General features: G+C 49.8%; 9 protein-coding genes across 9 annotated transcripts; 2 read left to right on the top strand and 7 right to left on the bottom strand.

Annotated features, from left to right (window-relative positions):
- Positions 1-1548: 1548 nt before the first annotated feature.
- SPBR_09216 (uncharacterized protein) lies at positions 1549-2502 on the bottom strand (the record flags this gene model as incomplete). Its single annotated transcript, XM_040767342.1, has 1 exon — positions 1549-2502. One exon carries the CDS (start codon positions 2500-2502, stop codon positions 1549-1551), a length of 954 nt encoding a protein of 317 aa, XP_040622672.1.
- A 71-nt stretch (positions 2503-2573) lies between these two features.
- On the bottom strand, positions 2574-3585 carry SPBR_06070 (uncharacterized protein; the record flags this gene model as incomplete). The annotated part of the gene is made up of 4 exons (XM_040764332.1): positions 2574-2666; positions 2716-3090; positions 3155-3228; positions 3333-3585. The coding sequence occupies 4 exons, from the start codon at positions 3583-3585 to the stop codon at positions 2574-2576; spliced, it is 795 nt and encodes a 264-aa protein (XP_040622671.1).
- A 7886-nt stretch (positions 3586-11471) lies between these two features.
- On the top strand, positions 11472-13096 carry SPBR_05841 (bzip transcription factor; the record flags this gene model as incomplete). Its single annotated transcript, XM_040764104.1, has 3 exons — positions 11472-11600; positions 11666-11695; positions 12095-13096. The coding sequence occupies 3 exons, from the start codon at positions 11472-11474 to the stop codon at positions 13094-13096; spliced, it is 1161 nt and encodes a 386-aa protein (XP_040622670.1).
- A 649-nt stretch (positions 13097-13745) lies between these two features.
- Positions 13746-14696, bottom strand: SPBR_06103 (ethanolaminephosphotransferase; the record flags this gene model as incomplete). The annotated part of the gene is made up of 1 exon (XM_040764365.1): positions 13746-14696. One exon carries the CDS (start codon positions 14694-14696, stop codon positions 13746-13748), a length of 951 nt encoding a protein of 316 aa, XP_040622669.1.
- Positions 14697-14772: 76 nt separating this feature from the next.
- On the bottom strand, positions 14773-15292 carry SPBR_06236 (uncharacterized protein; the record flags this gene model as incomplete). Its single annotated transcript, XM_040764498.1, has 2 exons — positions 14773-14902; positions 14985-15292. The coding sequence occupies 2 exons, from the start codon at positions 15290-15292 to the stop codon at positions 14773-14775; spliced, it is 438 nt and encodes a 145-aa protein (XP_040622668.1).
- A 1405-nt stretch (positions 15293-16697) lies between these two features.
- Positions 16698-17769, bottom strand: SPBR_06050 (large subunit ribosomal protein L24e; the record flags this gene model as incomplete). Its single annotated transcript, XM_040764312.1, has 3 exons — positions 16698-16988; positions 17198-17341; positions 17719-17769. The coding sequence occupies 3 exons, from the start codon at positions 17767-17769 to the stop codon at positions 16698-16700; spliced, it is 486 nt and encodes a 161-aa protein (XP_040622667.1).
- A 1148-nt stretch (positions 17770-18917) lies between these two features.
- Positions 18918-19754, top strand: SPBR_06144 (tRNA-specific adenosine deaminase; the record flags this gene model as incomplete). Its single annotated transcript, XM_040764406.1, has 1 exon — positions 18918-19754. One exon carries the CDS (start codon positions 18918-18920, stop codon positions 19752-19754), a length of 837 nt encoding a protein of 278 aa, XP_040622666.1.
- Positions 19755-20123: 369 nt separating this feature from the next.
- Positions 20124-20705, bottom strand: SPBR_06218 (nascent polypeptide-associated complex subunit beta; the record flags this gene model as incomplete). The annotated part of the gene is made up of 2 exons (XM_040764480.1): positions 20124-20380; positions 20480-20705. The coding sequence occupies 2 exons, from the start codon at positions 20703-20705 to the stop codon at positions 20124-20126; spliced, it is 483 nt and encodes a 160-aa protein (XP_040622665.1).
- Positions 20706-22124: 1419 nt separating this feature from the next.
- SPBR_06220 (assembly factor cbp4) lies at positions 22125-22705 on the bottom strand (the record flags this gene model as incomplete). The annotated part of the gene is made up of 3 exons (XM_040764482.1): positions 22125-22270; positions 22372-22556; positions 22653-22705. 3 exons carry the CDS (start codon positions 22703-22705, stop codon positions 22125-22127), a joined length of 384 nt encoding a protein of 127 aa, XP_040622664.1.
- Between the last annotated feature and the right edge of the window lie 1743 nt (positions 22706-24448).

Here is a 24448-nt window from a genome sequence, read left to right as displayed (position 1 = left end):
AGCGCAAGGTACGAACAAAGCCTAATATGGCATCAATCATGGAGCCAAGCGGCCGGCATTCGGCGGGCAACCTACCTTCCGTGGCGACCGACCTTGTTTAAATGGTAAATGCTAACAATGACGTCCACTACCGACAGATGAACCCCAACCCCACCGCATAAAGCAGAAAAATGGTCACCATTTTCTTTTGTGTTCTGCTCTCTCATTTATGTTGTTTCTTTTCCTTTTGTCTGGCGATTTTGGACCCCAGCTCATCTCGCTCACTCACGCTTCCGCTGTCCTCTTCGAGATATTGAATAGTGGCTAAGTAGACGGAACAACAATGCGGATGGACAAGGATGAGATATTAAGGGAGAGGGTCAGGCTCGGGTTATTCAGTCTCTTTTAAGGAAGACGGCCATGTAGCCTGCGAATCAAAACCGATTTAACCTAGGAAAATACAAAAAATTATAAACCAACAGCCGACTTGCCGATCCTTTGGTGTCCTAAGGAAGATCTCCGGTGTCCCATTTGCGACACAATAGGAGGTTCTACGCCGTAGCGAAGAGGTCACGAAAGGGCGAAATTGTGACAAGATTCAGTGATGAGACATCACACGTGGAAAGTGTCGTGTCATTTTTATGCGCAGACACAGTATGGAACAATAAGTCCTGCCTCATGTGGGACACTAGGTAAAAGTTGGTTGTAAAATAAGTGAAACAAATTAACTTTCAAAGCCAGCCAGTATTTTCCTTGGGCAACGATCCAGCCTCCCTTACATTTTCCCCTTACATCGCACCGCCTCTTCTTTTAACGTGAACAGACCAGCATAAGTCGAAATGTGACGGGCAACTAGGCCACGAATAGAGATTTGTTAACATGACCAATAGTGTTACGGACGCAGCAGTGGTTCTCGGCATACACGAGGCGTCTCGCATTATTTGAGTAGGGTCGGGGAAAGATGAGTCTCCTTGCAAGCTCGACGTCCGATGGACAAACTGTAGGTGAAGAAGAGCAAAACAGAGGTCAAATAACCTTAACGAACGCATAGGTTTTGGCACGTCCTGCAAGCGCTAGTTCTTTTAAGTCGAGGTTTAAGGACCACGACATTGATTTACACGTCCAAGTGCTACAACCATTGCATCACCATGCACGGTAGTGTAAAGCAGTGTGGATAGAAAAGGATACAATTGTACGCAGATGAAAAAATCCAATAAACTCCAACAAGAAAAAAAACCCACCCTTGGAAACCATGGACGTCCTTAACAAAGCCCCAACCCACCATAATTTCGCTAATGATGCTTTGAAATAGATTCTGAGTATATTGTATCGTCATCCTTTTGACGTAGCTCAAAAAAGAAGACAAAAGAAATGTGCGCCGATATTAGCCGGCTTCGTTATGAGTAACACGATAGCACCAGATGTAAGTGAATGTGAATAGATGATCGTTAACAGGATGAAACGTGGAACATGAGCCGTGTTAAACATAAAACCGTGTGATTCCGAAAGACGTGACAAAATAGGAAGGAAAATCTGCCGTAGAGGTGGTGGAAAAAAGATCGTGATCTATCAATGGCTGCGGCGAACAAACATGCGACTGAGGAGAGGTCCTTTTTGGTGGTGGCGAGAGTGGTCCGACGACGACCGAGGTGACGAGGAGTTCTCCCCTTCGTGAGGGCATTCAACCCCGCAGCCGTAGTGGCAGGCATCTGCGCTCGACGGATCAATCGTTGTGGTAGTAGAAAAAACTGTGCTTGCACCCACAGTCGTAGCAATAGAGAAATTCGACGAAGCGCTATGGTTCGTCTTCCGGTCGTTATGACCATTGGTGTCTCTGGGCTTGGTCGACGACACAGAGTGCTTGGAGCTTGATGGGACCTCACGAGCCTGTTCCGTCGTGCTCGAGGTGGCCATTGGCATCTCACCGTTGCGGGTGCGGCGGGTAAAAAGATTGCGAACAAATTTGCGAACAGTGTCACCCTCCTCGTCTGAATCGTCCTCGAACACTGAGCATTGTGGGGCATTTCCTGAAGTTTGCGAGGGCTGTGCTTTTGGCGCCCGGTTCTCTGCATCTTGTGAACCTTTGGCTGTTGATGGACGTTGCATGTTGGATCCGCGCAGGCTGAACGAGGAAGCACGGTGAGACAGCCGAGGTCCAGCAATGGCAGCGTCGTCATAGAAAGCGGTTCCCGCGGCACGAGAAAGGGACCGTGAGCGGGCACGAATGTTTCCTAAAGAACGGTGCGAACGGGAAAGTTTGGGGACACCATGGCGCGCCTCCGACTCAGCCGGGAACTGCTCCAGAAGCTTCTTGTGCCGCCGAAGCTCCTCTTCCCACGGGCTCCCCTGTCCCTGTGGCTGGGACTCTTCATGGGGCCTCGTCTCCATCAAGGGACTTGTCACTTTCGGACTGAAAATTGGACTGAGACAGTCAATTGGTGGCCTGGAAGGTGGTGGTGGTGGTGGCATAGTCGGATGTGGAGGCCGGGCATCATTGTTTGCGAATGATGGCGTGGGAGGCATCGCAGGAGTCCTGGGCGTTGGCGGCAAAAGTTTTGAGAGCTCTGGAGCGCCTGGTAGAGGAGGAAGCGGCCCTATTGGTGGCGGGCCGGCAGCGTCCCGGAGCTGAGGTGAAGACCGGCTGGCCTTGAGTGTTCTTGGCGATGGCGCAGAATGTGCCTGCAACCCTTGCTGGGGAAGTGGCAGGGGCGGCATGGGAGAAAGACGAAGCCTTACCGGTTGCTTAGAGTGCGGCTTTCCCGCAATCTTAAGCTGCCGTTGTTGACGGCGCTGTCGTAGATTTGAAACCGCTTTGGCTTCGTCTTCCGTCATGCCCACATACGGCAGAGCCGGCTGCTTGACCATGTTCCCGTGAGACGCGTTATTTTGGTGCGCTTTATTCCAATTACGAGCAGCCTCTATCTGCTCATCCTCCTCTGGAACCGAAGACTCGATGACGGTATTCTGGAAGCCCTTTGGCGCGGAGTGCGAAAAGGCGCGGGCTCGGGCCGTTCTGCCGGGTACAAAAGTTTGATTCGGCACCTTGGATGGGGAAGGAGGCAGCGCCTGGGTTGCCAGGCCGGCCTTTGATGACATTCCTTCCGGGGGCGACTGAAGCAAAAGAGAGTTGTTTGGTGATGTCGGTGACATAGCTTCTGGTGTGGTTGAGGCTGACCAAGTTGACGGGGCTTCCGTAGCTGCTGTGTAGTTTGATATCGCTGAACTTGTGCTGCTTTCGCTTCCGCGCCTCTGTGAGTTTGGGGGCGCCAGGTGACCGTGCTGTGTCCGCGCCTCCGCCGGACCTAGGCTGCCATATCGGCAATGGCCTGCGGGCAGTGCAGATACCGGCTCACCTTCCACGTACGCGTCCCAGCTGCAAGGGTTTTCGTAAGACTGTGATCGGTAGTGAAAATTCGTGTTGGCGTACTTGCTTCCGTTTTGATCAACCATGTGGTGGCCCCGGGGTGTCGGGTGCGCAAACAGGGTTCCAGCTGAACCCGGGCGTTGGCTGACGGAAAGACGATCCTGGACATAAACGGCGCCGCCGGCAACCTGTCTATAAGCAAGAAGCTCCGATGCCGCCCGTCTATGGTTGTAGTCGGCCATGTTGGGTATGTATTCAATGTGCGATTTGTTTGCAAGCACGAGAGAGCGCGATAGTATACAGTTCCGGGCTGCTTTCAAGAGAGCGTCACTAGAGGCCGTTCCTTAGATATGACGAGAGCACCAGCCAACCAGGGCAAAGTGAGTCCAAATCGAAGTCAGCGGACAAGACTGCCCGAGAAACATTGCCTGTGCGGACGTAAGGCGTTGCTGTGAGAACGACAGTGAAGGGCCCAAGTGATAATTCGTCGGCGGTAGGCGAGATCTGTAAATGAGATAAGCAGAAGACAGAAACAGGAGAAAAGAACGAAGAGAGAATTCCTGAACCCGACCCTTGACCAGAATAACACTATTGGGGAGGACGTCCGTCTTAAGTGCCGAGTCAAATGGGGATCCACGGAAAGCAAACAGAAAATCTCGTTTTACCAGCATTCTCCACACAAAACACGCTGCTCCTAATGTCTAGCCTGAGTGGTGGGTTGCTCTGATCTTGACGGGGTCCCGCACATGCAAGCATTCGAGTGCCATACGCTGATGGGTGCGCGAAGTCAATCAAGTAAACAGAAGAAGGTGGCAGGAATGCAGGCTTACAAAGGCGTGGTGGTACGCTCTCCAGGACGGAGGCAAACCCAAAAAGGGAGGGCGAAGGGAGAAACAAGCCTGGCTTCACTCGTCAAGCCCTTGTGGCACTTACTTCTTTTTCATTTTTCCCCTTTGTGGTCCGGCCAGGTCTCGTATCGTCCCTCCCCACCGATATCGTAAAGCGAAGGTGCCCTCTCGCGGTTTCTGCTTCCCTTCCTCTCCAGGGAGCTGGCGCCCTTGAGGTTAGCAATCCCATCCTTCTGGCATCAAGGACGATCTTGGATTTGCCGGGCCCACTGTGCCTGTGGATCCAGCCCTCGACAGAGCCTCCAAACCTCACTGGAAGAGTAGCAATTACTTCTTTGGAAGATCAAGGTATCGTAAGCAACATGCCTCCACGACGGGAGGCTTTCCGCGCAGTGTCGTCCAGGGTATCCTATTGAGAAGGCAGGAGAGTTTCTTGTTCTCTGATCCGTCAACGTCACACTCGCGGCTCAGGCGAGCTGTGCAGAGTCAAAAACGCGAGAGCAAACCTATTCGTACTCTGTTTGACTGTGCATCAATGCTCCGCAGCCATACGTAGCTAGTTAGGGGGTGGGTGCATAGTGCAAGGGTGTGGATGTCTCTCTAGCTTGGGAGCCGTGCGAGTGGGTCGCGGCGATGGCGAAAGGTTGGAAAGCACACGAAGGGACGCAAGAAAAGAATCAAGCAAAAAAATTATACATAAAAAAAAACAAGAGTGGAAAGTGGAAGCCCACCGTACTGCAAGTCTCTGTAAGAACGTGGTGGAGGAATGCTACACGGGCGATCTGAGCACCACTAGGAACAATTATCCTGCCAAACAGCGCCAGCAGAGTAAACAGAGCGCGTATCATGTTTGTTTACTTTGTATATCGTACCCGTCCATTATTTTTGATCTGTGGCGAGATGGGGGCGAGACACGCCGTACTGTATAAACCGGATACCATTTCCTGATGACATGAAAGTACGGCGTGCTCTTTGTGCCCGCGCCCCAGGGAAGAGAGACCAGGCGACTTTCTCAGTACGGAGTACATGAAAGCACGCCCAGCTAGCCCATAATGCTATGGTCGGTGTCGCACACATGCATTACCATGCTGTCGCCAGTTAGCAAACAGCAAACATGAGTATGTCGTACGACGCACGGGATTAACAGCGTATGTTGTAATGCGACTTTCTCTGCAGACTCGTCAAAATGATGAGGCCGGACACCCTTACGGAGCACATTTGCTAACCTGTTCTCTCGATATAGTTAGCGACTCTGGGGATCTCCTGATGGTGAATGTGTGTTGTTGGCAACCCACCAAGGGCTGGAACTCCGTTGCTGACGTCTTGCTTGTCCGGTCCTTTTGTATATCTTCACGTTATCCTCTTCTCTGTTCGATCCGGCGGCTCCTGGAAGCACTCAACCAAGCGGCCGTCATCGTGTATGAAGCAATACGATACAAGATACCGTACATTCGAATCATCGAATCGAGAACAAAAGGCAAACCTGCGTACGGGGGCTGAAGCAAGGAGACTGGTGCAAAAGGGAACGACTGCCATCAAAGCCAGGGAGGTGGTAAGTAAAACGGACAGAGGTGAGGAGGGAGAGAAACACGAAAAATGAGGATCGCACTAGAACCAGGGAAAGGGCGACGCGGGACACTACCACAAGCTAAGCTAGAACTAGAGCTCTTGGTTGCGCGTTTGGCTTGCTCCCTGAGCTCCCACAACTGATGGAGGAAGGCGCGGTGTGTCGCTTCACGGCAACAGGGCCAAATTAGGTAAGAACAAGTCCACCTTCTGCTGGGACGCGTCAGGCAGACGAATCAAAGATGAGCATAACGCTGCAATGGAATGTCGCGTTGGCTGCTGGCGTGTCTACAAAGTAGTTTCGACTTCGTGAATATACTCAGCACAAAACCAAACTCCAATGTGTTTTTGACTCCGTGTAGGAGACCACCTGTGGCCCTCCGAAAGAAACACACACAAAAAAAATTGACAGCAGTTGCCGTTTATCCTCTCCTGCGCTGTCTCGCATGTTTATTTGGATAGTGCCTTCAAAGTCCACATCACCACTGTGTGGCGCTCGTCACTGTTGGTCTGTCAAATCCTTCCTCTGGGAACATCCTTGTAGGGTCATTACCGCTCGCTCTTCTAACGTCACAGCGACCTCCAGTCGCCGATCGCACCGCCGCAAATTGAGGGCAGGGCTCGAATACCTCCGACGGCCGAGACACAGTGCACATCGCGATGTTCGGAATTGCCTTGCGGGTACAATAGGAACAGCAACGCTCTCTGGAACCGAATTGGCGCCATCGAGTCTAGTAGCGTGAGGCGCCCAATCCCGTCGTCCAGTTCGACGTTGTTTGTGTACTGTACAACCTATAAGTCATGTCTCCTGCCACCGATCCACACCTTTCCCGGTGTGCAACCAAGTGCAGCGGCGAAGCTTACTTGTCCAGACTTGTGAGAGAGAGGCTCGATTTTCTCGAGATTCTTCACACATACGGCGTTGTATCTTGCGTTGACGAATCAGCGATTGCGCATGTTCTGCAAGACGAGTGGCTGCATTAAATTGCAAGCCGTTCTGGTTTTTGGTAGGACACTCAGCGAATGTTGGAGAATATTGTGCTTGCCAGGGACGTCTCCGTTCAACATGGGCGATAATTCGGCCGAGAACATCGTTCGGCTCCAGTTCGACCTCATCATTCTATGTATATCTTCGGTACGCATCGATCGATAGGCTTCTGAGCCCTCCAGCTGCCAAGGCCGACGGCGACTTCGACACACGACTAGGCACTGCGGAGGCCCGCATGCCAGCCCAATATACATGTAAGTCCCATTCTTGGCAGTATGTTCTATAGCCTGTGCTTATTGCTGTGCTCCGTGTTTGTTTACAAGTCGTGTGTATAACATGCCAGGTTCGAGGCGACGACATCCTACCGCTAGCACTGGAATGGCACCCCCACCCCTTGGGCTGCAATACTATGGTCGTTACAGAGCGCGTGCTCTACGATGGAAAGACGCAGCTGGTCAGCTGGAATATCGTTTTGCTGGACATACAAAATATACTGTTTGGTATATGTATATCACAGGCATGTCGCATTACGTCATCAAAATACTGACCTGCAACCAATGGCAATGTTCTGAGGCGCGCTGCTCATTGCCGTTGCGTCATGGAATGGCTCGTTGTTGACCTATTCCTAGGGGCAAGCCCGTCGCCCGATAAAATACTGCGGCTTGGCTGTAGGATCACACCTAGTAAAGCAGCCTTGTACCACCAACGTTGAAACCAACCCCGGCTCCCTTATAGCAGAAAATTGTTATCCTAAATCCCAAATTGCCTTCGTTATTCGAGCGTAATTACTCAACCAGGACAGAAAAAACATCGGAAAATATTGTCAGATGTAGACCCGACTTTGTCGGTTTATTGATGGGTTTATGTGAGATTTTGACTCTTTTTTGGTCAACTTTTAAATAAATAAAATTGCCGAATTTGGTGGAGAGTATCAGTTTTTTGTCATGACTGATGCCAGTAAGTAATAACATACTTATGGTTGGAGGGAGTACACTTTCTGCCCAAATATGCGGACAGTGGCAGTGACAACAGCATTGTGTTCCCGAAGGTCCACGGGCTTCATTTTGGATATGGGAACACAGGCTTTTTTTAATGGGGGAGAGGGAAGAGGGGGGAAAAGAAAAGAAAAGAAAACTAGGTAGCCAAACCACATGCAGCGGGCACTTCAGTCGCTAGGGCATCCACTCGATTTTCATCAATAACATCACGCAGTAAATAATGACACCCGTTTTTTGTTCCGTAACTTGACAACTCTTCCACTGTCCAACTTGTATACCGTTCTAGTTATACATGTTTCCTCCACCATCCAACCGAATTTTTTTTAAAAATAAAATAAAATAAAAGAACGGCAGGAACACGACAGGGGAAAAGTCTATCTTGTGTCGTGCTATTCTAAGCCAGCGGCGCACGCTTTGAATGGATATCCCATAGTATCGGTAGCTCAGAATTTTCTAACTCGGTTTCATTGAGATGAGGCTAGCACTATTGACGACTAGAAAGTGCTATCGGTGCGAGAGCACTGGGTGCAACTTGCTATCTGCATATGCTGGTTTAGTGATTGTAACACGGCGCGTGGATATGATAGGTCACAAGAAATCGTCGAATGTCTACCGTCTTGGTAAAATGCCGAGACGGTTCATTTGTTCTGAACTATATGCTCTACAAAAGGGTAAGCTTATACAGGGTAATATACTGCGTGGTAAATCTACCACCAGCTACATGGAGCACATATACCGGCTTTTTCTTGTTCATAGCCGCAGTCCGTCTACAATTTTTTAAACATAGCCTACGATGAACATTAACTACAAGTTCATGTTACTCCAAGTTGAGTTTACGTTAACTTTATATATTATTTCCGTTGATAACATGTGATTTTTCTATGTCCAAGAGAACGTCACATTTACAGGTTTTAATGGGATACATATATATGTATGTATGTGTGTGTATTTGAATAAACGGATAGAATACTACTTGTAAACCGGGAGTAACTTGTATATCGTGTATCGTTTTATGGGATTTAAACAAAATATGTACGTATGATATTGCTGCTTTGATTGGAATTATGACCATCATTGGCAGTGGCATTTGTTGTCATTGGACTTTCTTTTTCATTTCTTTTTCACACCGAAACCAAACAGCGAGACACCACGAATAAGTTACTGATTCTAGACGCAAGGCTTTTGCAAAATATCGGCCCACAAGGAGTGGCCGCATATAAGAAGCGAATAAACATACAGACATTGAGAAGCTTTACCGAGAGAGTTTATGCCAACAATAAAGGAAAAACCCTGAGAAAATAGCTCGCACATACACGCCCTGAACTTTCCAAGGTTGCAATGATGCCAACTAGCCGCGAATTCGGATACGCGATACGTGCAGTTGCAACAGGCAAAAAAACACCACCGGCGAGCTTCTAATTTTCAGCATTCGCAGAGCCAAATTCCTCAAGAAGAAAGGAAAGCAGGAGGCCAAAATACAGGGCTCTCCACCTCCGTGCATTTTCATGACTGCGAAGGACGTACGTAGCAGGTTGTGCTTTCCGAAATGCAACCGACCTCGTGCACCGGCTTGTTGCGACCCGGGTCGTGCTTCTGCAGCCGCATCCCCTCATTACATCCCTCTACCCAGTAAGAGGGTCAGAGGCACTGAGGTTCTGCAAGTACATTAGAAAACCATAAGCCACCTTGCTGACGTGAGCAAAAGATTGGTTGCCGTGGTGCTTCTGCGCCGTCTTCTCTGTATCTTCTATGCAAAGCGGTCATCATGCGAGGGTAGGTCGGCGAGGTCGGCTGCGACCACTAGCGCCGCTGGCGAATAGGGCGCCCTCGAGACGCAATGCCGGACAACGTCGGGTCCTGCCAACGAATAGGGGCGACACGGGATGCGGACACAAACTCGGTGCATTTTATACCAGCAATCGTGTCATAAACCATGCCGCCAATGTGCGAGACTGACACGTCGCCATAGGCCGTACTGGGTGACCGGACCCGAATTGTAGGTCAGGGGATTCACTGGGCCGCGCTTTCAGCACTGCTAAGACTGGCGTTTTATTACCCGCCGTGGTCAGTTCGTCTGCCGTCCTCTGGCCTGACCTTTCTCGTTGAACATTTCGTCTTGCGAGAGAGAGACCGCACACCTCGTATGCCACATACTGAGGCCTCGTAGTACGAACGGACACAGCATAGGACCACCCGTAGACTGACATGGTGGTCTGGCAGGTGGCCTACACGTCGTGGGACGCATCGTCCGCTGTACTTGTAACCTACTTAACTTGCTCGAGCAATGGGCCTGGCCTTCTGCTGCACTGTCTATTTGGCGAGCAAGCGGGCGCTTCCAGTGGCATAGAGTGAGTCGAGTTGAGGCAGTAGCTGGCTTGCTGTGCGCGGAAAGGCTTGGTGTACTGTGGTTATGGTGGTGTCGAAATAAAAGAGTGATCTTGGCCCAGCAAAGAATATCAAGCAGCGACCAATTCGCGTTGCAAATAAATAACTTGATTTTGCCTACTAACCTGCCCTGAAACCTCTGTTCCTGCCTCGCATTCTCCTATTCCTCGCAAGGCGGGAAGGCATGCTTATTGTAGCGTACCAGCAGCCCAATCGCTAACCCGTCTAGGTTAGTTGACAGAAAGGGATGTTACAGGGTAAGTGCGTGGAGGAGGGGCTTGGGGATTTTAGATCGCCTTCTCGCCTTCAAAGCGTTGGGCGACCATCGGGGCGAGACGCAACTACTTGGGGATTCGGGAAGGAGCAGGCAATGGCGAAAGGCCCCTGGAACGGACGCAGGGCGGCAAGGAGAGACTGCGCAAATCCAAGCCATGCGGCGCATGAAAATGGAAAGCCAGGCAACCTGCTGTCCAATAATGGAGGGGGAAACGACTAAGCGGCCTATGTGCACAGGGGGAGAAGCACCCCGCTGCTGGCCATCCTTTGCGAGGCCTATATCCCACAGTCTGTCGCTCCCCTTCGGGCAAACCCCTTTTGACGCTCCTTGCACTGCGCCCTTTCCCCAAAGGCTGTGCTGGGTCGTCAGGCTCGTCGTGATGGAATCTGATTAGCAAAATGGATCGAGGCTGCCCCTTTATTAATAACCCGAAGTGTCCGGCCAAAGAGGAAGACGTCCGCAGCCCTCTCTTGGTCTGTTTTCTTTTTCTTCTCTTGTTTTCGCATGTTTTCTTTTCTTTCTTCACCTTTTTTGATATAGTATTTTCTTCTTCGTCTAAACGTTCTCTCAGCAATTTACACCATCAGTACGTGTCTACTGAACCTTGGCTGGCGATCTAAACTTTATTCAGCTTACAGACCAGCGTCTGTAATCGAGCGAGGCCTGGCCAAGCCCAGCCTGCAAAGAAAGATATGGTGGCCAAGTTCTAGCCTGGGTGGCCTCTACAATATCTTCCGACGCACGCTAACACACCTTGTGCCATCGCCCAGAGGTGGCCTTGCTTGTTTCTTTGTCAGGCTCGGCTAGGCCTGCAACGATACCTATTCGTATTACAGTGCAGATTTTCGCTTTTTATTCTCCAGGGCTCCTTCCTGCTCCCGTATTCCGCACCTGCACTTTCTTTCTTCTCCTCACTTCGACTCGGAGACCTCGCCCTCACTGTTGCCCTCGTTCGTACCCTCGCCATCAATTCTGGTGCCAATCCCGCGTTTCCACCGTTCTTGAGTATACCATCACGACCGGGTCCTTCTACACATTTACGCCACTGTCCTCCGTTGTCGCCGCCATGGACTACACGCACCAGTTCTTTGCGGGCAACCAGCCCTTCCAGCACCAGTTCATCGGTATTCCCCCGGTTACCCCGTCCCACTCCAATTCTGCCACCTCCGACGACTACGCGACAACATCACCACCGGTGAGTTGTTTTTTTTTGTTTTTTTTTTTTTTTTTTTTTTTTTTTTTTTGCTTTTTGGTTCACAGTTATATTCCAGCATCATGAAGGACGAGGGCGTTCTGGATTTGTGTATGAATGAGAGGATTAACTCCCACTTTAAATACTTCGGCCCTCTCGTCCCCCTCCCATCCATCCCTACGTACCCACTCGCTCCAATCTGGGTTGCTTTGCAAATGCTTTGAAAGCGCTTTGCAATCAACCCACACTGTTTTCTCCCCACGCGTTATCGCTTCTGATGGGCTGTCCATGGCCAGGATTTCGTTTGTGGAAGAGTACGCCTGGTGTGGTTCTATGACTTCACTCCTTTTCTAGTACAACTCAACATTTGCTTGCCCAAGGATATCCTGCGCCCCTTCGTGCCGAATCGTATTCCCTTCACCCTTCCGTGAACCTCCGCAGCTCCTTGGTCGTCCCGCCGTATACTTACTTTGTTCTTTCTCGGCGCTACTCCGTAGGAGGGCTTTCATGAGTTTGCCAACGAACATTTCCCGGCGTTTGAGAATTATGGGGTCCAGTTTGCGCCGCAGCAGCCCATCTTTCCCGGCCCACCGACGCCGCCGGGGCAGTCTATATCGCTTAGCGCCGTCCATGGCGGCCAGCAACAGCCGCCTCCGCCACAGCAGCATGCCCCGGTGACATCCGTGCCCGCTACGGGTCCATTAGCACCCACCTCGGCCATGGTCATTGACCAGGATATCCTGTCGACGAAACCCGACCTGGGCATGACCGACGACATTCAGCAACAGCAGGAGCAAAGCCGCAGGGGCGGCTCAAACTCTGACGATGACGAGATGACACCAGCACAGTCACGGCGGAAAGCCCAAAACCGAGCAGCGTACGTCCTATATGTTTCTCCGCTGTCCCGGAACGATGTATTGTTGAAGGAGATATGCATGCTAATGTTCACTGAAAATAGGCAGCGCGCATTCCGTGAACGAAAAGAACGCCATGTTAAGGACCTCGAAACCAAACTCGCAAACCTTGAGGCCTCGCAGAATAAGGCCGTTTCGGAGAACGAGAAGCTGAAGCGAGATCTGCAAAAGGTCAGCACGGAAAATGAGATTCTGCGCGCAACATCTTCTCTGCAGGCTGCTGCTGCGGCCGCCGGCCCATCACCGGGAAGCGATGGCGTCGGGGGCCCGATCCTAACGACCGGTCCGATGACATACAACCCGACCGATTTTTACACCGACCTTCTGTCCAATCACGATATCAAGACGCCGAGCCACCGTATTGCTACATCTGACTCGGGCGAGCGTCTCTTGGGTGCTGGTGCGACGTGGGATCTGATTATTGGCCACGAGTCCTTCAAGCGCGGCTTGATTGACGTGGCTGATATCAGCAATCGGCTTAAGAACCAAGCAAAGTGTGACGGACAGGGTCCTGTTTTTGAAGAGCGTGCCATTTTGAATGCCATCGAGCAGAGCGTTGGAAGCGGCAGCGACTCCCTCCTCTGAAATAGGATTGTACCACGCATAGGCAAGACTGTAACGAAGAAATGGAGTTTGGGTTATCAAAGGAGATTTTATATCTTGGGAATGGCATGTTATTGGATTTCCTCTTTTCTTGTAATTTTTTTTTTTTTTTTTTTTAAAAAAAAAACTAAACTGTCGCCTTTATGCGCGGCACGATTGTGCACTTCCTTGACCACTCTGATATTGTGTTTCGATACTTCACACCACCGCGAATGTTGCGTTCTTCTGTGTTTGACATTTCTGTACGGGGCTATGACATTTGGATCAAACGGCCACAAGAGAAACTTTGCACGGGATTACAGGGGGCAGATTGATGGAAGAATGCGTTACTAAAGAAGGTCACAGACATATGGCTTCCACAATTCGACTTTCCTTTTCATTTATAAAAACGCTACGTTGTAGTTTCAGTGCATTGGACAAAATCAAAATCTAAAAAGGAAAAGAGCCCTGCCTCCACGCGAACACCCATACTATGAAGTAAGACTCATCCGTATACCGGTACAAAAAAAAGAATATAGTGCAAAAAAACAGATCCATAACAACTGAATAGTTACTGACGAAAACAGAAGGAAGAATTAGGAGAGGTTGTAGAAACGAAACGATAGTAGGAAAGCCATGATGATTGCCGTGCCTATTTTCTCTTCTGCACTGTTGTTGTGTCTAGAGAAACGGACGTGGATGATGCTTGGCCGCTCGTTGCACCAGTGGCGGCCTTGTCGGATGATTCGCCCTCAACATGAGGGTGCTTAATTGTCAGGCACCAGATGTCTAGATAGTCACAGATGGTGACAATGACGTCAACGACGAAGGAACCGTACACGCCTACGGCCATACCGAGCATGCAGAACATGTATGCAACCTGGTAGACCCCGTCGCCGAGAGCGCTGGGCCAGCCAAGTTTGAAGGACGACGGAGGCTCGCTACTGCCGAATAGCAGCGGTGCGACTGCCGGCTCAATCCGCCGTAGAAGCGGACCAAGGGAGTCGACGACGCCCCAGGCGAGAGGTAGGACCAGGACATTGTAGTAAGGGAAGGGCAGATGCGAAACATGTGCCGTAATCATCTGGCCAACGGAGTAGGCGTTGATGAGGCCCACAAAGAACACGAAGGGGACTAGGTGGGAGTGCAGGATCTCGGGCTGCAGCACCAAGTACACCACAACAAGGGCCCAGGTGATGGCAAACGGAAGAAGGCCAAGGAAGGGGTGGTTATCGCGGTTGACGCCCTTTCCGACCTCGGCTGCCGTCCCGTGCGCCTTGGCTTCCTTTTGCTCCTTGTGCCACACACGCAGCACCGTGCGGGCCGACTCGGCCGTGTTGTACACCAACACGACCGCCCCCTGCACCATATACCAACCAGTGAAGGATAAGTCCCGCAGCGCTGACGGAACAAGGCCGATAATGCTGGACGGAACGCCAAGCGTAGCCAGCATAGGCTGTTGCCAGAACGAGGCGCCGCCAAGATAACCAGTCAGGGCGTACACCAGGACGAGAATTAAGACGCCTTCGACGGGGCCATTGACGACGCCCAGCGTGAGCGTGTGAGTGTGGTACTCTTCCCATGTCTGAACGTAAAATGCCATGAGGGCTAAGAGTGTTAACTGGATGATCGTGGTCTGCGCAGAGATTACGCGTCATTCACAAAAGTGCACAAAAGTGTCACGTACATGCAAACAAGGTTGCGACTGTCTTCCAGTCCTGGCCCATGTTTTGGGAAGCGGCGAAGATCAGCACCTCGAGGGAGGTATTGAGGGCGTCCACGCCGTGGTCGAAAAGCTCACCGAGAGGGCTGCTCTGGCGCGTGCGTCGACTGATGTTTTCTATTAGCACTGCGTCGTGAGTGAGTTTGTCTCTGCCTACAGGTCACTTACGCTTGCGCACCGTCAACGGCATCAAAGGTCTGGTACAGGAACAGGCCCACAGCCCAGCTGTAGTACACCCACGGCGGGCAGTCCTGGTCGAGCGCCGGGTTGTACCACAACAGCGTGAGGAGATTCGCAACGACGAACATAAAGCCGGAGAGCGTGATGAGATTCGGCGCCATGCCGATAGGAAAGCACGGCAACACGATGTTGTTGTAGAAGGGCTTCAGGATGTACTTGGACGTCAAGCTGTGGTCGACGCCCGAGTACTTGTAAAGCTTGAGCCCCGCAAGGGACTCCTGTCGTAGGTACACCATGGCGACACAGGATAACTGGATGTTGGTGAAGGCTGCGCGGCGATGGCGGAGAGGTGACGTTGTGTCGGTAGCTGTGAGCCCCGTAAAAGAGGAAGAGACAGCTGTTGGAATAAAACTATAAGCTGGCTGTAGCGCGATAGGAAGACCGAAGACTGTGCGGCGTGTAACCTTGTGGCCAAAAAAATAGCAAGGCCTATGATGCGAAGGATGCCAAGCTCTAGGTGATACTCGACTTAAACGTAGGTGCTCAAATAACTTTCGCAAACGGTGAAATAAAAAATGAACAAAAAAGAAATTAATAAAACGACGTGGAGGAAAGGCCAAAGGATGCGTCTTGGGTCGTATCGTGTTATATACACAAAAAGGGCAAAGGCCGAGGATAGTTAAGAGGATAAAACCCGTATCGTGCATGCACGAAAATGGTTTTGCCAAAAAGGAGTTGAAAAAATAGCTTGCATCGCACATGCCCACAAAAATTTGTGAAGATGTTTTGCTGCGCGTAAGTCGCGCGTCACTTAAAATTGGTACCCCCTGCTAAATGATTTTGGACTTTCCGTCCCTGTTTGTTGTTTTGGTACGTCATTGAATGTGACCCACTTTGGAACTTTCCCTCCATCCCTCCCGTGCCTCCCTAGGCCACCTGGCTGCCACAGGCGTCTTTTGATTCGTCCCTGCTTCATCCGGAATAACGACGCACATTGCAGTACAGCGTTGCGCTGTTCGTAGCAAATGATGTATGTACTCCGTTCCCTGCGCTGGGTTTCTATCATTTGCAGATCGGGGGAGGCAATCATGGGGTTTTAAGGAGTCTGACGTTAAAGAGAGCCGTAAATTTTAGCCCGTATATAAAAAAGAGACAACTGCTGATGCAGGTATCTGTCTGATGAAGCCTTGCAAAAGATCTTAAAAACGAGGCGATAATAATATTAAGAAGTCGTGTCTGGCTCCCTTATGAGTGGTACATGCACGTATATTACGCCACGTATGGCCAGACGGTGACTATGAGAGAACTATGTGATAATGTAAGAAAAGCCCTGACAGAAACTGGAATCCAGTTAGGCAATACTGTGCGTCAGGAGGCACTGATTATCAGAAAACGACAAGCTCGTGGTACTGCGGACGTCAAGACATGCGGATGTTGCCGGCCAACAGGTATCTGTCAACTATATATCCATCCTTTCGGTGGGGTTTCAAATTTTCTTTCGTTTTTTTTGTTCTTTAAACATAAAAAAAGTACCTAAAAGGTTATGGCTACCGAGTAGACGCCGCAAATCCTCTCCTTCGCAATTTTAAACCCAGTTGTCCGCACAGAGACGTCGATCCAAGCAGTTTTTTTATTTGCCCGGAGTACCCTCCTGGCCCTCCTCGGGCCGCAATACTACATCTTCTCCTGCTGACTGGCCACTTAACGGGTGTTAGGGGCCACCCGCGCCTGCGCACCCTTGCTACCCTGCTTGCTCTGGATGCTGCGCTGGGCCTGGCCCTTGGCGGCAGCAGAAGCCTTCTTGGCCTTCTCGGCCTTCTTCACCTTCTCAGCCTCGGCCTTCTTGGACTTGATGTCCGACAGGTGGGCGGCGCGCTGGGCAGCACGCGCCTCGGGGCGCATAGACCGGCGCTCCTTGATCACATCGAGAGAAGCACCGACGATAGCACGCTGAGACTTGACTGTCCGGCGAGAGCGCTTCTTGGCAACCTCCTAGAGGGTTGTTAATACATGGCCGTTGTCAAGGGTGTCGATGGGGATTATTCGTGTCGTCGTTGCGGTCCTGCGGTCTCATGACTGGCTCGTGCGTTTATCTGCGATTGTCTCTTGCGAATGTTGTGGTCTCTCGAGGCTCGAAGTGTTGCAAGAGTCGTACTACCGCAGGCCCATGGACTCGTATAGATCGGATAGCTAAATCTTACCTCAGAGATACCCTTGCGGTGCTGGCGACGGAACAGAACAGTCCAGGAGATGCGGCGGGGGTTCTTGCGCTGCAGGAACAGAGACTCGGACTTGCCGTTCTGGAAACGGAAGATCTTGCTGTCGCCACGGACGAAGAGCTTACCCTGTAGCAAGGGAGAGCAAAAGCAGTCAGCATACGTATTCAGTCATCGTCGACGTCGGTTCCCCCCTCAGGCGCGCCCATTAAATGTCAAGGTCGAGCCCGCCCCCGCTGAAGTCCATTTGCCTCTAATGATCGTTCATTCACAACAAGGTTGGCAAAACTATGCCCCCCGGGTATTCCAACTCTTTATATCGGCGAAACAAAAAGGAACGGTTGGACTTTGGGACGGGTCTCGTGGGTCGTCGTTGTCGTCGTTGTCGTCGTTGTCGTCGTTGTGGCCGTGTCTTTCCGGAGTTGTCGTTCCATCCAGCAACCTGCCTCCCCCAACCTGCGGACTTCTTCATCACGGACGAAGTTTCGACTATCGAAGTCACGTACCTTGCCGGGGTAAATCTTCTGGCCCGAAAACGTATCGTCGTAGATTCTCATTTTGGCGATTTGTCGAATGTGTCGGTGATCGTTGGTGGTTGATGTAGATTCGACAGTTTTGGACAGGGAGACGAAAATTCGTTTAGTGATGGAAAATTGGCTAGTTTTCGGATTTGGACAAAAATTGTTGTGCGTGTCTCGACTCCACTACACGTATGTGATTGGCTGCACGTCCAAAAAGTGGGACGCATCTCTCAAGTTTTCACTTTGGTCACGTGTGATTATATAATAACTCAAGATTGAACTTGAGTGAACCATATGGGGTAAATTACTGTACTCCATACTGTAGTCTTTTCCCCTTTAAGCTACAAGGCTGACGACACTATTGTCTAAATGACTGATTACCGGGGATGAAAGAGTACAGTACCAGGTCATGAGGTCGACGCCAAGGGGCACCTAGATCAAGTTGAGGCTCCTTACCGGTCATAGCCCTCCCCCAGTCACGCAATGGCCCAAGCCGACTCTATTGCAAAGGCCGTTCTTGAAGAGTTTGACAGGCTTCCTACGAACCGGAAACCGGCCGTACGCTCAAATGGTATCCGTGAGTGGGTGCCATTGAGTGGGATCGTAGCTGAACGTATGTGCTCAATCTGAGAAACCAGCATCACCAACCTCTCGGAGTGAACTGTCACCTGACTAAATTTGATATTTCCTTTACACAGTGGCTGATGGCCAGCTCGTTTGTGTTGCTCTGGCGTAAGTTTCTCCCTGTATGCAGGTTTCCTTAAAGAGCTGTGATATTAACTTTGACAACATACAGAACAGGCATGAAATGTCTTCCTTCATCGAAGCTATCCAAGTCCAAAGGTGTGGGCATTCACGACTGGCACGCTGAGGTGCTTGCTTTGCGCGCTTTCAACCGGTTTATTTTGCAGGAGTGTCGCGATGTGCTGCTTCAGGGCGATGAGTCTCCATTTGTACGGTTTCGGCACGACGGCAATAGCCCAGCGAAAAGAGGCGATGGCACAGATATCACCTGGAGTGGCCAGCTGTTTGAGTGGCGCAATGATGTTGTCTTGCATATGTACTGCTCAGAAGCCCCTTGTAAGATTACCTGTCGGTCCAAATCAGGAGACACAGATACGGGGCAAGTGACCGGTTCTAATATACATACGTTGCTAACACCATGGGAAGGTGGTGATGCTAGCATGGAGCTGACCATGGCTGCCCAAGAGGACGCTTCGCCTTGGGATGCACCAATAACAGCTGAAGAGGATGCGCCGGGCAGCTTGCGCTTGCTCTCGGGTCGTGGATTTTTCTCACGACTTGGCACAGTACGGAGGAAGCCAGGTCGCGCCGATGCACCGCCGACATTATCCAAGTCATGTTCCGACAAGTTGGCCCTTCGCCAGTGTACGACACTACTGAGTGGATTTGCGACGCTGTTCGTTACGCCTAGCACAGGACTATACCTCCGCTCTGTCGTTTTGCCATCGTCGCAGTATTCAGAGACGGGCTGCCGCCGTTGCTTCTCTGCCGAGACCGATGTCGGCCGACTGGCTCCGGTGGCAGAACGTATCTGGCCCAGACCATATGCGTTTGTGCCATTTGCGGTGAATACAACTGATCTCGAGTTTGCATTTTCCACACGACATCCCTCTATGATCTCGACCAAGAATGCAAGCAGCAATCTCGCGGTCGCATGGACCCTCAACGGTATCAACGAATGTTTGGTGAATGGTGTCCTCCGTGGGCGTAAAGAATTTGACCCGACTGGTGCCAGTGCTGTCTCGAGGCGTCAGATGTGGAAGCTGGCACAGCAAGTCGCCACGATGGTCATGGACAATGCTCAGGGTTCTGATGATACTAAGCGGCCCGAAGAGAAGACGCTTCAAAGGCTGTTTGACTGCAAAACGTATAGCGCTCTCAAAGCTTCTCCTTCACTTGCTGCACGACGAGCGGTGAAGGATGATGTCAAGAACCTCGCATTGATGGGATGGACGCCAAACGAAAACGACGGAAACTGGGGATTGGACACTATATAGGGCCATATGAAGCATACGAATATGAATATGGGTTTGGATATGGATATGGATATGGATATAGATATAGATATGAAAACGACGGCGTTTGGTAGATAACCGAAAGATGGCATTGGTAAGGAGTAAAAGAATTGAAGGCGAAGAAAAACGACATGTCCCCTGCCACCGGAAAAAAAATACAGGTAGGCGAATTTCTGTCTTGTGAGGAAACAAGAAACCGCGCTCAATCTCGAAGCCTGGCAGTTGCTTTCAATTTTTATTATTTTTTTTGTTTCCTTGCGTCCTAGAGAAACATCTACTGATGCCCAAATTTGGCCAGTTGGTGTCTTCATGCAACTTTCTCAACGACACTGGACAGTATTTTTCTTTTGTTTACTCGACCTTGTCCTCAAACGTGCGGTCAACCAGGTCCGGGATAGCATCGTCATCTTCGGCCTCCGGAGCAGCGCCGTCCTTCTTGGCGTCCTCGTCGGCCTTCTGGAGGCTCTGGTAGCTCTCGGCCAACTTGCGCAGAGAGGCCAGAGAGTCGGGACCCAGCTGGTTCAGGATACCAGGGACGAGCTCAGTCAGCTCCTTGTCCTCGCCGTTGCCGTAGATGGCAAAGGTGTTGGAGGGGACGGAAGCGTGGACTATTGAGGAGGAAAGGGGGAAGAGAGCAGTTAGTCGGACTGTTCTAAAAGCACGTGCGTAGCAGGTGGGCCATATCGATGGGATAGCAGTAGACTTACCCTTGGGGGCAGCAAAGTGGATGACGTTGCCGTCGCTCTTGAACATGTTGACCTCCTCGATCTGGGTGATGGGCTGGACGTTGAGCTTCTTCAGGGACGCCTGCAGCTTCTTGTCGTCGGCAGCTGACCGGGGCGGCGCACGCTTGACCTTTCTCCGGGGGGTACCCTTGCCACCGATACGCGACACAGCGCCAAGCTTCTTCAGACGTTCCTGGATGTCGGCCATGATTGCGGTTGAGAGAACGGAGGGATGGGTCAACTCGGAGCCACGGTGGATGATTACAAAATGTCTGCGATAGGGCTTAGGTTAGTAGCTAGGTCGATATACAGTCGGTTGCAACTCGAGATACGCGAGACCGGAGACGCTCATGATGTCGAGGCGACAGCATGGAGGAAGAGAAAAAGGCAGCGCCATAAAATATGATGAGAGACCAGACGAGGTTGTATCACGGATGTATAGGACGGTATCGTATGGGATAGATGTACGCCGGGAAACGCTGCAAGGCAACGGACCGAGATGATGCAAGGTAAAGCAAGGTGATGCCAGGTAAGGTGTGCGACGAGGAGTATGAAGCTCAAAGAAGCAAAGAGAGGTATGCAGGAAGCCAATTGGACTGAGGGTGTGAGATCCTCGGACGGGTAGCTGATGCGCAGGGAGACCGGACGAGGGGTAGTCGTGCACATCGCGGCCGGCAAGCATGACATGCTCTTCGGGGTCAAGAACGGCGTTTAGGAATGGCGAAAGCAGGAGGAGTTGGCAAGGTTCAAAGGAGGGATGTATAGACCCAAGGACAGAGATACTGGATTTTCGGGACTCGCCATGTGATTGATCGGTGCGTCGGCTGGGGTGCAGTACCTACCAAAGAGGGTGTGGACAAAAATCAATTGACCGTCGTCGTCGTCGTCGTCTTCGTCGGTTCGGTGGACACGGGGGAGGTGAAGCAGCGAAATGGAGAGGCGGATGCCGGAAGAATGTTGGAAGGGGATGGAAAAAGAAAATCGGAGAGCACGAGTAGCGAGTTTTTGCGTGCTGCGGCGGTTATTCCGGTGGTGCTGGGCCTTGGGGATCGGTGAGGAGGGCGATAAAATGTGCGTCAGTCCGGGCGGGAAGGTGCAAGTGGTCAATTTTTGTCCTAATTTTTTTTTCTCTTGACAGGCTGCTGGCGTTTTGCTTAGAAGTACGCACACAATAATTTTCACTGGCGAGCTGGGGGCCAGCCCCACCAGTAGACAGCCCGTCGTCGGTCCACCCCCGCTCTGTGTTATGGGCGCAAAGTGAATATCTAGAAGACGGTCTTTGAATTGTGGCTGGTGACTGTGGCGCTTAGTTCCAGCTATTCTTAGCGCCAACCGGTCCAAGGTGAAGCAACGTATGAAATTGATTTGCATGAGACGGAAAGTTTGTTTGTATGAGAGTAGAAATGTATCTTGTGTTTTGCGCATGCATACATGCACCCAGCCCGTAACCAACGCCGCCCAGTTCATATTGATATGCCCGTTTTTGAACCCCAAGACAGGATGCGACTATTCTCATCGCCGCCAGATAAAAAAAATCATAAGAGAAAATGAACGCCACAGAAACACAAGGAAGACAAGACGAGTCACGGTAGACTAAAGTGGCACAACGGGCTTGTCATGGATGCCATTAGCGCTTCGTGGTAGTCTCGGGCGGCAGACCGGCTTCCTTGCGCATGGCATCCCGCTGTGCCCTGGCCTCCTCGGCAAGACGCAGGGTCTGTCTCGCCTTGGCTTCTTTGGCATCGCGGGCCTCCTCCTCCTGTACGACCCAGACTGCGACATTGTTAGAGAATAAATGATGAATGAACGAAGACGCATTCTGTAGTGAGAGGTATATCTTGATGATCAGCTATCCTATGACGTGCTGTACATACTGGGCTTGTTGCTCATGGACTGCCGCTTCAGGTTCTGCAGCCATTCGTTGAACTCGGCTTGGCGCTCCTCACGGCGATCTAAACTGCGCTTTTGCAGCTCCGGGTTGTACCTCTGGAACAGCTCCTCGTCGGTCGGCATCACGTAGACGGTCAGCATGGGGCCGCCAACGCACATGATGGCGCCGCTGGAGAGACCTCGTGTTAGCATATGCGCTTTGGTTCTGGGTTTCATACACAGACTGACGCTTGCGAACCAAGGAGGTGAAGGTCTCGCAGCTTACCCGACGAGCATCTTGGCCCAGAGCTTGTAGTTGGTGGGCTTTTTGACAGACATCACGACAAGTGGCGCAGCCAGCAGGGGGTCAGCACGGCGTAAGGGAGGGCGGATGATGTACGGAGTATCGGTCGATGACGACGTATCCGCGGCGCAAAAATATGAAGTGGCTTGCAAAAATCGAACCCGGCAACGAACTGACGTAGCGCCAACAAAGTAATACAGGCCACCAATTACTCTGTACAATGGATACAATTGGTGCAAATCTTTTCCTTAGCGCGTCCCAAATAACGCCGACGTCCTGCGGGAGCGTGCCGACCTACAAGCTTGTACGCACTACTGGTGTGGGCAGGCACCTGCCCCACGTGACGTGAGCCACCCTGATGGCACGTGACCTCAGGTGGCAGGTCCATTCTTAGCATCGCCACAGTCGATAACATTAGTTAGAGAATACAAGATTCTTACCATTCAGACCATACCACCCACACTTAACAGTAACTCCCCGTTAACTAGACAAAACCCTTATTTTCGTACTTCGTTTTGTCTCGTTTTATTTCGACACTTTACTCTTATCACCCTTACTTTTACACACTTTTACGTACGTCGTAGACGTTATACCCGGTCTTCGATACGACTATTAAACTCTTCGAGATTTTTAACTATTTATTTTATTATTATTTTTAATAATAAAATATACGATAAACTTACTTTTACTACGAATATAATAATAAATTAATTAATTATTATATTTTTATTACTTTTTTAACTACTTTTATATAAACTTTATTTATTAAGTTAATTTTTAAGTCGTACGTTAATTTTACTTTTAATTTAACGTTATTATATTTAACCTTTTTAACTTTTTATACCTATTATTTTAAGTCGAACGTTATAACGTTCTTTAAACCTTTTTATTCCGTTAAAAACGACGTTATTTTTTTTTCCGTTACTTTCGTATATTTTACGTTCGTTATTTATTTTATTATACTCGTTAAAATTACTCTTATTCTTTTTTATTAAATATTTATAACGACTTTAATTAATTAAACCGTTTAATATTTTAATTACGTTTACTTTTTCGACCGTTAATACTATTTTAATTACTTTTACACTTTTTAACGTTAAGTTTATTTTAATCGTTTTTACGTTATTAAATATTAACGTTTTTTTAACCCCGTTTTAATTAACCTCGTTTTTAAATTTACGTTAATTTTATCGTTAACCGATTATCGTAATACTTATATAAACGTATTTATATAAATTATATTTAACGACCCGTTTACGTCTTTTAAGTCCCGTTTACTTTAACTCTCCGTCGAAAATAATAAACCCGGCCTTTTACACCGTAGTACTTATAATAACTTTATTAAGTACGACCTTAACGTCCCGGTTCCGGTACCTTTAATTATTAAAACCGAACTTATTTAATTATAGTTCGGATAACTTATTACGGTCGGTTAAGTCGTTTAACTTATCGTTAATTTAAAACGTAACACCGTCGTAAATTTCGTTATAATTTTTAATATTTTTTACCGTTAATTACTTTAAAATTAACCTTTTAAAAACGTACTTTAAACCACCGACCTTATTTACGGTTCGTCGATTTAAACGTATTTAACCCCGTTTATAAAGATACCGTTAATTATAACGTCGTTATTAATAATAAAACGACCTTTTATATAAACGTTACTATTTTTATTAATAACTTAACTTACTTAACCCGTATATACTTTAAAAAAAAAGTCCTTTTCTTTTAAGTTTAAGTTTTAAACGGTCCCGTTCGTATTTAATATAATTATACTT

The sequence above is a fragment of the Sporothrix brasiliensis genome, assembly GCF_000820605.1.
Source record: "Sporothrix brasiliensis 5110 chromosome Unknown Cont15, whole genome shotgun sequence".
NCBI lineage: Eukaryota > Fungi > Ascomycota > Sordariomycetes > Ophiostomatales > Ophiostomataceae > Sporothrix > Sporothrix brasiliensis.
The sequence above is the reverse complement of the archived record's forward strand: the minus strand, read 5'-3'. Positions and strand labels throughout refer to the sequence as shown.